Consider the following 12406-nt stretch of genomic DNA (forward strand, 5'->3'; position numbering starts at 1 on the left):
TAGTTCCCCTTCAGCAGCTGCAAGAGTCAAGTAAGAGACCGAAATTCTGAACTGCTCAAGCAAAGCTTGGTTGAAATGCCTCAGGAGTTAATCATATTTTGTCACTGGTTTCCATGCAGACAGAATTTTGCCACCATACACCTGCTCTCATGCAGGCAGTTATGTACCAATCTATTTCTGCCCACCATCCTGCAATAAGCATGCAGGAATCAGTTCCAACTACCATCATTCTCGTTCATAAATAGTAGCAAAACAAGGAATGGTGAATTATAGCACTGGTCAAGTGAGATCTTTATTATTCCAATTATTTACTATAAGACAGTCTTCCTGGAAAACTTTCAGCATTGTGCTGGTTCTTTGTCTTCTCTGATATAACAGAGTATGTCCTACTGCGTGTAAAAACCCTCCATCATTACCACGACTCGAGATGAGAATTATGAAGAGTTTTAAAAAAGTGACGAGGTGAGCGGAATTAAAGTTCAACTTCCCTATTACTCTGCAACGGACTTCTAATTACATCCAATAAAAATATGATTAGGTTTAAAAATAAAAGAGAACTAAGTATAAAATAATAGTGTTCCACTAATTTTACTTTTCAAAATTAATGTTGCTGCACCTTCTATTTTTCTTCGAAGAAATGTCAGGCAGAAATATCAAACTGTCCTCAGGGAAAAATCACAGCATCTGAGATTTAAGAAGAATCCCATGCTCAAATGAGTTAGTGTACTAGTATTCTCTAGGGAGCAGTGTATTATGAGGAACAATGTAATAAAAGACTTTTTTAAATATTAGAATATACCTCTATATATCAACAGTGGCAACAGTGTCCGAATAGCTCTAACAGCTGACAATTTGTAACCAGGCTTCCCAGCAATCTACTCTTTATGACACCCTTAACTAGACATTTTCTAACACAAGGTAGGATAAAATAGGGTTGCAAGCATGACGAACTTCAGAAATTACTAAAATACTGTATAGCAAGAAAACCTATATTGGTACAAATTATTATCAGGCAAAACGGTCCACTGGATGGGGATAATCAGAGAGAAAATATTCCTAGCTGCACCAGAGACTTATTGCGTGACCTTGAACAGGTAACTTAATCTCTCTGCCCATATTTTCCTACATAAAAAGAAAAAGAATAAAGGCTGTAATGCTCACCAATTACTGCGCATATAAAATCTGTGACAAAAGTACTTCATTAATACTTAAGAACTTGCATTTTGTTCTAGAAAAAAACTTAGCCTTTAAGTTCTCAGTGTGGACACTAACTTTTAGCCTAAAGGACCTAAGATCATCTCACAAGGTTTTCTCTTCTGGTGCTGTAAGAAAACCTGCCACGTGTTCCTCAGTTTTAGAGGCATTGTGTAAGAAGCATATTTCCAGAAACTCTGAAGAGTAAGGGACACAGAGTGGAGGGGGAAGAAAGATCTCCTCTCTCAAATCCAACTTTATTTTTAACATCATTTGTCTTCATGAATGAAACTACCACTGGAATGAAACTCAGAAAAACCTTTTGCTAAAGTTGAGAAGTTTTCATAGTTTCAGTCTCTCTTCGAAGAATAGGGGGAACATGATTTTACTACACTACACTACACTTGATTTTATTTTACTTTAATTTCTTAAATTTGGCTAAGTAAATTAAAATTGCAGTGGAGTCTGTTGCTCTAAGAGGAAGACACAGGTAAATGCAGATTAGCATGTTTCAGCCACAAGACCAGCGATCTGCTTTTAACACAGAGTTCCATGTAAAACCTTACTCCTAACAAATGACACTACAACGACTCATAGCAACAAAGTTCCTTATTTCCAAAAGACAACATGTATTTATTTAAAAGCATGTGATACAAGCAGCAAACAAAATCTAGCCCTGTGACTATACTTATATGGATGAACTGCTGCAGGTCACAAAACTTTGGCTCTTGTTTTCATTATGTTCAGGGGATTTAGGATCAAGAAGCAAGAAAAAACTGATCAGGCTGCCTCACTCTTCATACCTTTTCCAGCAAAAAAAAATTACCTTATGCAAATATTCAGTTCCATAATGCAGTTCTACATTGCTTGATGTTAATTATAGGAATGACTCTCCTTAAACATAATGCATTTTCAGGTGATGCTTATTCTCACCTGGCAAGTTCTTTAATTAAGTTTGCAATGCGTCTCTTGTCCTCAGGACATAAATCCTTTAAAGAAGCACTCTTCATTCCTCCTTCATTAGTGACCTGAAAATTGAAAGCCACATTTTAGAAAGTAATCTTTAAAGAAGAGCAAGTATTTCATAAGACATTAAAAGCATTTCAAGACCTAATAATTAGAAACTGAAGGTAGACAAATTCCAACTGGAAATAAAATGCATATTTTTTAACTGTAAGTACAGTTCAGTGAAACCAATTACCAAAATTGTGGAGAATTCTAAGAGACTTGTAACTTGTAAAATACAAGCTACTGGCTTCAATAATAAACACGTTGAATGAAGTTTCAAAACCTACACTACACATTGATTCATACTAAAGTTAAAGTGCAATAGACTTATGACTTGGAAACCTAGTGCAGTGACATACAATACCAGGTTCAAACTTTATTGTATTGGGATCCTAAAATACAGAGTAAGAAAAAATGCCCTTAGCATTATGACTAAAGCGTACAAACAGCAAAAAAAAAAAGGTATATAGTATACTGCTAGTAGAAGGTAAATCCTCAGCTCAAACAAATTTTTAATACACTGAAAAGTACACAGTCCTTTGCACATCATTATCATTTGTTTTTAATCACTAATACGCTACCTTCACAATTTACCACCCATTCTAAAAAGGAACCTTTAATATATTCCAGGTCTTCTATTAATGCATTCCTTTATTACACTGAAAACTGCAGTATTTGTTACCAATGTCCACCAGAGGGCATATTGCTGTTCGCATTTGCAACAGTTCTTTGTAGTGCCTGGTTATTGTTATTATTACCTATTTTGGGTGTTTCCAAGTGGGAAACAATTCCTAGTTCAAAATTGCTTTTATTTACCATCAGTGACTCAGTTCTTTATTGCTAGCAATAAGCACAAAATAATAATCCCAAAATGACTGCAGTAATAACAGCTATGCTAATCTGCCCAAGATTTTGACAAGTTTAAATATTTCCACTTAATCTGACTTTTATTTCAATTTAGACTTTAACAAGCCTACAAACACTATAAACCTTTGCAAGCACATACAGTCCTCAACAAGAGATACAAGAAGGCTACCAAATGCTGTGCAGCTTGGCCGAGCTAGCACAATACAGCACTGAACAACCTCTGAACATAGAAAGCAAACACTGGGCTTATCTGCCCTCATTAGCAGTAATAGCAGCTGATCTACACACAGCAGAGAGGAAGTGCGCCTTTCCACTCTTAGCTAATTGCTTCTTGAACAATGGTTTGAAACAATTAAAGGACTATGAAGTTTTCAAAAGAAGTGATGATTTTAGAGTCAGGTTACATCCACCTGACCCTGCAGTATGCTCTTATTTTAACTTCAGTATGTTTTCCTTGAAAAAAAAAAAAAAAAAAAAACAACACAATTTCACAAGGCAAATCAGATTTCAGTGGTTTTCAAGGGGGCATTTGATTTCACAGTTTCCTTCCCAAACATATGCTATTTACAGTCACACAAATAGAGAAAGTCTTTAACTTAACTGAATTTAACTTCAACTAAACATATGGTTGAAAGATTTCCATTTCCTATGCTAAAATGCCTGAAAATTATTTTTACTCTTTTTTAGCAGCTAGCTGATGGAACCTCTTCAAAAGAAAAAGACATTTTTCAATCAAAAAAATAAGTCAGAAGCTTTATTACATTAGTAAAGGAGATGTTAACAGAAGGTACCTCAAGCTCTACCCCAAACCCATGCACATACTGTCAGACACAGACTTATGGGATGAACAGTAAAAACTGAAAAGTTAAGTGCTTTTTTGTATTATCCACAAGTATGGATAAATGGCACAGAAAAAATTCTTCAAGGCAAGCTTGTATCTGCCTTAACGCTTGTCAAAATGAAACTGTGGAATTAGACACAGCAACAGCTCTACCATAAAAAGGAGAAGACAAATGAGACAGGGTCCAAGACAACAGTCACCTTTTTCCAGATTTCTGTCCTTTCTATACATGCTTTTCTATACAACCAATGTTTCATAACCCAGTATTTTCAAGGGAAAACACACTACCTAAATGGAAGATTTTCTTCCCTTACAATCCACATGTTAGAAGATGACAACATGCCTGAAAGAAGTAGATGAGATCTCTCAAAGAGGAAGCAGAAAGATAGGAAATTTTAATCATAACCAGTAAACCATTGATTTATTGAAATTATCAGGAAAGTTGCAGAGCTAACAAGACCTTTTTGACGACTTATCCCAAACTCTCAACCCACTATGTTGTCCTCAAGTCCATCTGAATGAAGAGAAAGGAAACTAGTTCTGCTAGGATTCATGCTAGGGAGAAACTCAATCCATTCTTTTCAACAGATGATTCTGGTAAATAATAATGGTGAGCTACCTACCAGTACAGCAGCACAAAGTACATCAAAATAAAGCGATCAGTTCTCCCCAGACATGCAGATCCCTAGCCACACCTTGAGGAAAATTAGTCATGAAGACTCCTTGTGAAAAACGGTATGAAACCTTCCTCATCTGTAACAAGCAAAATGTTTTGGTTCTGTTTGCTTCAAGCAATTCAGAGCTTATCTTGAAAGAACAGAGTTTCCATGAGGATTTGACATGACAAGAGAAACACAGAAAGTTTAAAAAAAAAAAAAACAAAAAACACAGAAAACAGTAAAAGCTTTAAGCCCATCTTATTGTCAATGTTGTTAAAGCACATCTGAGTCTCAAATCACGTTGTAGTGTATTAGGAATTATATAAGAACAACAACAAAAAAATCTACCCCTACAACTCTCACATGGAAAACAAGTAATGCTAACAACACAGAACACAACAGATTTTGAAGTGAGACATGAAGGCATCTATGAGGCAGGGGGGTTGCAGATGCTTATGAAGAGACCCATCTACATAAAAATTCTGCATAATGATGGCTTTCTGTGAAATTTCTTTGCATGTCACTTAAGTACAACATTGTTTGCAAAGTGGAGGTACGTACCAGCCTCCTAAAGGCAAGCACTGATAAAAAGAGATATAGACTGGGAGGAGTCCAGGAGGGGTTCAAAAATGAGTACTAGTTATCAGTGTCTCATGCTGTGGACAACAAAGCTGCTTATGGATTCAAAGAGCACTGGCTCTGTCAAAGTAGTGAGAACAGCATGATCTATCTTCACAATAGAGTTTTGAACATACGTGTGAGGCACACAGCATACAGAAGACAGAGAGGACATCTTAACCCAGACACAGAACGAGATTTAATGCATTTTAATACAGCAGTGAACCAGATACAGGCATGACAGCGTGCTGGAGGGAAGGGATGCCATCCAGAGGGACCTGGGCAGGCTGAGAGGTTGGCCTGTGAAAACCCTCATGAAATTCAACAAGGCCAAGTGCAAGGTCCTACACCTGGGTCAGGGCAATCCCAAGCATGAATACAGGCTGGGAAGAAAATGGATTGAGAGCAGCCTTGAGGAGAAGAACTCGGGGATAAGAAGCTGGACGTGAACCAGCAATGTCTGTCTGCAGCCCAGCAAGCCAGCCGTGTCCTGGGCTGCACCCACAAAGCATGGGCAGCAGGGTAGGGAGGGGATTGTCCCCCTCTGCTCTGCTCTTGTGAGACCCCACCTGGAGCCCTGCACCCAGCTCTGGGGCCCCCAGCACAAGAAGGACATGGAGCTGTAGGAGCAGATCCAGAGGCCCCGAGGATGCTCAGAGGGCTGGAGCAGCTCTGCTGTGGGGACAGGCTGAGGGAGCTGGGGGCGCTCGGCCTGGAGGAGGGAAGGCTCCAGGAGACCTCACTGCGGCCTGACAGGGCCTAAAGGGGGCTGCAGGACAGCTGGGGCAGACTCTGTGTCAGGGGGTGGGGTGATAAAACAAGGGGGAATGGCTTTAAACTAAGAGAGGGGAGATTTAGATTAGATGTTAGGAAGGAATTCTTTACTCAGCGGGCAGTGAGGCCCTGTCCCAGGCTGCCCAGAGGAGCTGTGGCTGCCCCATCCCTGGCAGTGCCCAAGGCCAGGTTGGATGGGGCTTTGGGCAGCCTGGGCTGGGGGGAGGTGTCCTTGCCCATGGCAGGGGGGTGGAATTAGGTGGCCTGTAAGGTCCCTTCCAACCCCAACCATCCTGGGATTCTATGAAAAGTTTTAGACACTGCCAGCAAGTACAAATATAACAAATCCTAATAGCTTACTGAGGTGCCCCAGATGACTGCTAGGCAAGAGTCAACAGTATTTAAATGGCTCTCACAGTCAATATACTACCCAAATCGTGTCAGAGAAATGCCATCTCTCAACAGATTTTGGAACATCACAACACCTGTCAGAACACTAAATAGCCTTCCAAGGGAAACCCCACTGCTCTGAAACTTCTAACACAATAAACTCTAAAAGGGTCACTTAGTGCCACAGGAATAGGCCAGATAACACACTGAAGCACAGCCAAAGATAGTATCAACTGGCAAAGCTACTCCCATTACTCAGATGCATTTTAACTTTCACTATCAAAATTGGAAAGTGATTTTACCTTGTTATGTCAGCAGACACGTCAAAAAGGCCTCCAAAAAGAATTTTGCATGTGCTAAATGATAAGACTAGACCAAAGAAATGGAATAGACTGAAACACTGCTTGTGTGTTTGGCAACTAATGCACCGATTAGGAGCTATTCTAAGCCTCTTTCTCTCTCTACACACACACACACACACACACAGAGGTATATAAGACATTTCACATGGCCCTGGTTGCAAACCACTTATGTAAATTAGCACATTGAGCTTTTGTTCTCCTTAAGTTAGCAAGCTATCTCAGGGGAAAATTAATTTCTGCCAGCAAGTCGCCACGTAAATGGAAAAAAAGTTAAGAATTTGCAGGAGCAATAGTGTTAGAAGTTTTCTATCTAAAGATTTTCAGATTTTACCAACATTTTTCCACTATGTGCACTCTTCAAAGCAAGAAAAAAATGCCTTTACTGACCTGCTGCCCTGTCAGATCTCCTGTGCTTCTAACAGGATCCATGGAAACAGAAGCAACAGCTACAGGCACCTTTGGCTTAGTTTCACTTTTTTGACTCTTTGGCAAATACCTTGTTCTTAAATTTCCTTTTGTAGACGCTCCTGTAGATGAAAGACAAGTAAAACACACAGATTATGAAGTCCAACGGGAACCTTTTTGTGCCTCCTGCAACAGGCCTTCCGCAAATTCATTCTTGGCTTAGCAGCTCTTTTTGAAAAGAAAGAGAACTTCAGGTGTCTGCAGTTCCCCCCAGACTCTCTCCCCATACTAAATTTTGTTAAAATGGAAATATGAGCAGGAGAAAAGAGGTGCATGAGACTGAACATTCAGACACATGAATATGGAAGTAAACTTTAAAACCTGCATGTTGTCTTCTGACTGAGGTTCAATGCAAAAAGCAGCGTTTAAGGTGAAAAGCATAAAACTGAGCTGCTGTTTTGACACTCAAATACAAATAGGAACCAAACAGAAGTAACATTGTTAGAAGTACGACTCACACAATAAGCCATTTTTTTTCCTGTTATAACGCCAAGCTGCTGATTGCTCAGACTAACCATTCCTGTCAGGACCACACATATGAGTAAGGTTACACCGCAGTGCACGCTCCACAGACCTCCTGTAAAAAGCTTCCTGCCGTAATTGGAATTAGTTCACCCCTACCGCAGGTAAAAACATGAGAGCAGTGCAAATCCTCGCGGTGCAAGTATAAAGTGTCAACACTAACACTGACACTAAAACCTCCCAAGGTCAGATGAAAACCAGCAGCTTCTTGGTACTGCATGAAAGATCAAGTCTTGACCGTTCAGAGGTGCAGAAATTTTGACCAAAAAAAATCAAACACTGTATTTATACCACAGACTATACTCCTCTGGGGAATGAACTTTAGAAGTGTGTCAGCAATTCAAGTGAAAGAACTAAATTACAGACTTTAAAATCTCTGCGCTCGGACACAAGGGAAAATGTTCCTGACATTCTCCTCATAAACACAGGAGTGGAAGAGAAGTGGAAAAATGTTACACAGAGTGAATCATTTCCAGCATTTTGGATCCCTGCTTTTTTTCTAGGACACAATGATTAATAACCTAATATCGCTCAGCTTGAATTATACCAGCAACTAAACACACACAAAGATTTTTTAATAGAGCTGCTTGCCCTGTAGGGTGTTTTTGTTTTGTTTTGTTTTGTAAGGGTAACCATGCTACTCCAAAGGTGGAGAATAAGGGTTCCTAAAAGTTTATAACTGCTTAACGGCTGAACGCATGCTGTACATATACACAATTTTACTTGAGTTAATCATCTGCAGCCATATTTTCAGGACATGGTGTCACTGTAAAAGTTGTCCTTATGTTTGACAATAATTAGAAAATTCTGAAGAAGGGAGGCTAACACTCATTATGTCCCCAGGGATGTACACAAGTACGCGCTCAGTAAATCAAGATTAAGAGAACTGATTACAAAACAATTTCATTTTTTCTGTACACAGTGAATCTTTATTTTAACCGTTCTCTTCAGAACTTACAAACGACCTCAGAATCTCAAATGCTTCAACATTCCCTGGAAACCACACTAAAAATTCAGCTTACCTTACAGGCTGAATAAAACTATGCTGTACCTGCAATAGAAACAACTCCCCTGAAACTGTTCATACGATACCACATTATTATCTAAGCAGCAGGGCATAAATCCCGTGCTATAATCCTGTATGTCCCATTACAAGTTAAAGTACTTGTGATGACTCTGTACCTTAAACACTTACGTACACAAATCACATAGCTGAAAAAACACTGCACAGTTTAGCAATCACATGAAAAAACAGCTTTGTTTATGGCTATTAGAAGTTCATACCTGAAACATACACCATTGGCTGTTCTTCATCAGAAACTGCACGTAGCTTTGTTAAAGGAAATAAACACAAAAGATAAAGGGAACAAACACAAAACAAAGAGCTTGGCCCTTTAAACACAACTATAAAAATAAGTATTTTGCCCTTAATCTTAACAGGCTGTTGATAAGAAAACAGATTGGCAACACTTTGGCAGAACTGGAAGCAGGAAAGACTTGACTAGGAAGCAAAAAAAAAAAAAAAAAAAAAACACAGATTGCTACAACAAAAAGTGTTACTTTTTGTAAAAAGTGCATTGACTTTTAGCCAGTTAAGATTATCTGACAGGTCACCTTCACAAAAGAACCCAGGGACCAGTCCCAGTTGTAAGGGCAATTACTAAGATAATGAAGTAATAATATTTATTTAAATCAAGAGTGGGTTATCTTTATGTAAGGAACCCCCTGATATGTAGGGAATACAAACTTCCAGAACAGCACATAATCACGCTATGATGAAATACTACGTTTTGTATGGCACAGTCTAGGAAATGTAAATGAGGATGAAGACTGAAGCTTTCAAAGGAAGTTGGTCATTGCCACCTGACCATCACATGACAAGTGCCAGCTGAAAGCCTGAGGACTTGTCTTCTTCAGCAAGATCAAAAGTTGGTCTGAAACCATTTTTGTTGGTAAGTTATCTCAAGAACTTTGAAACAATCTAGCACTTTAACTACTGAATTACGTGACTGCAGAAAACACTCAAAAAATGACAAAGGACCAGGCACAACGTTACTTCTGTTATGTTAGAAGTCCCTGAACTTCCAACCTTGCCTCCCAGAAGTCCCCAAGAATAGGACTCAGCACAATTCACACAATTCAGGGAAGGGTGTAGACTACAGCACCTTCCTTAAAGTGACACCTTCAGTTAGCTGAAAGTACAGATTTTTTTATTCCCACATAAGTTACCAACTTTATGACAAAGTGAAAAGCAAAAGCACAGCCTCCTCCACTAACATTTCATTAATAGTACTTTCCTCAGCCTTAAAAATTTGGCCTATTAGCTCAGTTACTTAAGTTCTGTACTGTTTACAGATAAATGTGTATAAGGCTTTGCACAGTTGTCTCCACACAGTAGAGTTAAACTGTGAAAATCTTTCAGCTAACCTGTACCAACTCTCTCTCAAAACTCCCGCTTTAACTAAAATTTGATTTTGGTAGTGCCATCTCAGAAACCTAGTTTAGTAAGTTACCTCACTGCAGAGAAAAATTAGCAACAGTCCAGAAGCTTTTATCTCTGGACAGCAACTTCAGTTCCATCAATCCTCACTATCCCTCGCACAAGTGATACTTGGCACACTGGAAGGGCTTGTAATCACAAGCAAGAATCACTTGTAATCTTTCTGATCCACATTAGCACTTACAAACAATTACCACTCAACAGTCTTAGACCAGTTGGAGAAGAGCTTCCCCTGGTACTGCTGTCATTCATCTCTCTACAAACACTGACAGCACTTTTGTCCTCACCTGTAAGCTGCTGCCTGCTGTCTCTAGCTGTCACAACACAGTCTGGGGTCATGCCATGAACCAGGTGAAGAAACTGAATCAATTCTAGAAGTAAAGCATCGTGCCCCCTCTTCCCAAAAAGCACCAAGGTCGATCAAGCCCCAGTCTGGATGACAGCCCAGCCCAAACAGCTGTGTCAGCAAAGCTATGACAGCAGCCTGCGGGATACCGAAAAGACCTTCCACTCTTACTGCTACCAGAAACAACGAACCTCAGCATAGGCAATTGCTTTCTCAGCTGGCATATGGTTAATCTGTGTCAACACATGGCTGTAGGAAATAAAACAGATTTGCCTAAACAACATTTGGCTTTTGAAGCTTGCCTCCTTCGTTGGCCCTGCTGAGGGTAGATGCCTGGTAGTGGGACTACACAAAGCTGATGCTGTTTCTCCCCTATGCTATCAGGACCACCCTCCCGTGAAGGTTTGCTGCCTCGTGTATCAGGACAAACCAGAGTGAGATCAGTCCTCCTTAATCATCTGGGCTGAAGGCTGCAGTGACTCAGGAGCTGATTCACAAACAAGTCCAACATCCCCGTCTCGCAGTCAGACTGGGGACAGCACCAGCACCAGCCATTTAACGTTAACTCACTGCCACGCGCCTCTCAAGACTCCTCAAGGGCTGACCGTACACGTTATAAACCTACTAACACCCCTGGTAATGCTCAAGGCAACAGCAGTCACCACGGGCATCGCAGAAACTGATCATCTCATGGTGCTCACGGTCCCCCCACCGCAAGCCAGACACACAACAGCACAGCAGGCTGCAGGCTGCCTTGCTATGCTGTAAGCATTTAGCAATTATAGAGGAGCTCAGTTTTTCTAAGCTACTAGACCAGTATCATCAGTTCAATTCAAACTCAACCCTCTCTCTCCTTTGAAAGCATCCACTATCTTTTGTTCTTGGGATGTGTTTCGGGGCATTCAAACTTTGCCAGGATTGGAGGCAGCGCTACCTCCTCGCAGAAGCACGCGAAGCAGAGACGGTTGCCAGCAAGATCCTCGTCCCTCGCAGCATCTCGGTGCGTGGGGGCACTGCTCCGCCGCCGGGGTCAAGAGGCCGCATTTGGGGACGGAGGCAGCCCTGGGGGCTCGCTGACGGGACTAAAGACACGGGGTCACAGCAACCGCCTTGGGGTAACGCTGCTGCAGCAACAAACCTGGTGCGTGGCCACCAGCCTTCACCCTGTCCCAGGGCAGAGAAAGCTGATGTGTGTTTGCTTTGTTTTGTTTTGTTTTTGTTTAAGAAGTGTGAGTGTGAAGCGTACCAGGATTTATGGCAGCGTGCCCCTGCGCAGCCCAGGGCAGGTCAGCCCGTCCCGCCTGGGCGCTGTTTCGGGGTGCGATCTGCCACAACCCCGGCAGCCCTGCCCCTGCAGCCAGCCCTGGCTGAGGGACCCAAACCCAGCTCCACACCCCCGAGCCCCAACATCTCAGCGCCTTTTACAGCCCCCCAGGGACGGGGACTCCACCGCCTCCCTGGGCAGCCCGTCCCAGCGCCTCACAGCCCCTCGGTAACGAAGTTTTCCCCAGCATCCACCCTCACACAGCCCTGGCGCAACTTTACCCACTCCCCCTCGCCCTGTCACCGGGCACGGGGCGGCACAGACCGCCCGCAGCTCGCCACAGCCCCCTTTAACGCCCTTACACCGAGCTTTGGGGTCCCCACACGCGGCTCGCAGCGCGCAGAGCCCCCGGCTCACAGCCCCCCCCCCCTCCTCCTCCTCACGGCGGCCCCCCCGGCCCCGCGCCCCCCGCCCCGCGGAGGGATCCCGCTGCCGGCGGAAGGATACCGTCCCGGCTCCAGTACACGTCCCCGCCCGGCCCGGCGGCCACCTCCGCCATCTTGAAACAACCGCCACTCCCAGCCTGCCCCCCGCCG

The 12406-nt window shown here is 42.2% G+C and overlaps 1 protein-coding gene across 1 annotated transcript in view; it reads right to left on the reverse strand.

The window, feature by feature from the left end:
* KIAA1328 overlaps nucleotides 1–12383 on the reverse strand; it is a 171235-nt gene extending 158852 nt beyond the window's left edge. Inside the window, exons 1-4 of the mRNA XM_084504086.1 lie at nucleotides 12318–12383; nucleotides 8985–9020; nucleotides 7101–7240; nucleotides 2128–2222 (exon numbers count right to left, since the gene is read on the reverse strand). Of these exons, the coding sequence (XP_084360212.1) occupies nucleotides 2128–2222; nucleotides 7101–7240; nucleotides 8985–9020; nucleotides 12318–12369 (323 nt within the window). The 5' untranslated portion in view covers nucleotides 12370–12383. The remainder of the gene's footprint in view (nucleotides 1–2127; nucleotides 2223–7100; nucleotides 7241–8984; nucleotides 9021–12317) is intronic.
* Between the last annotated feature and the right edge of the window lie 23 nt (nucleotides 12384–12406).

This window comes from Aythya ferina, assembly GCF_964211825.1.
Source record: "Aythya ferina genome assembly, chromosome: Z".
NCBI lineage: Eukaryota > Metazoa > Chordata > Aves > Anseriformes > Anatidae > Aythya > Aythya ferina.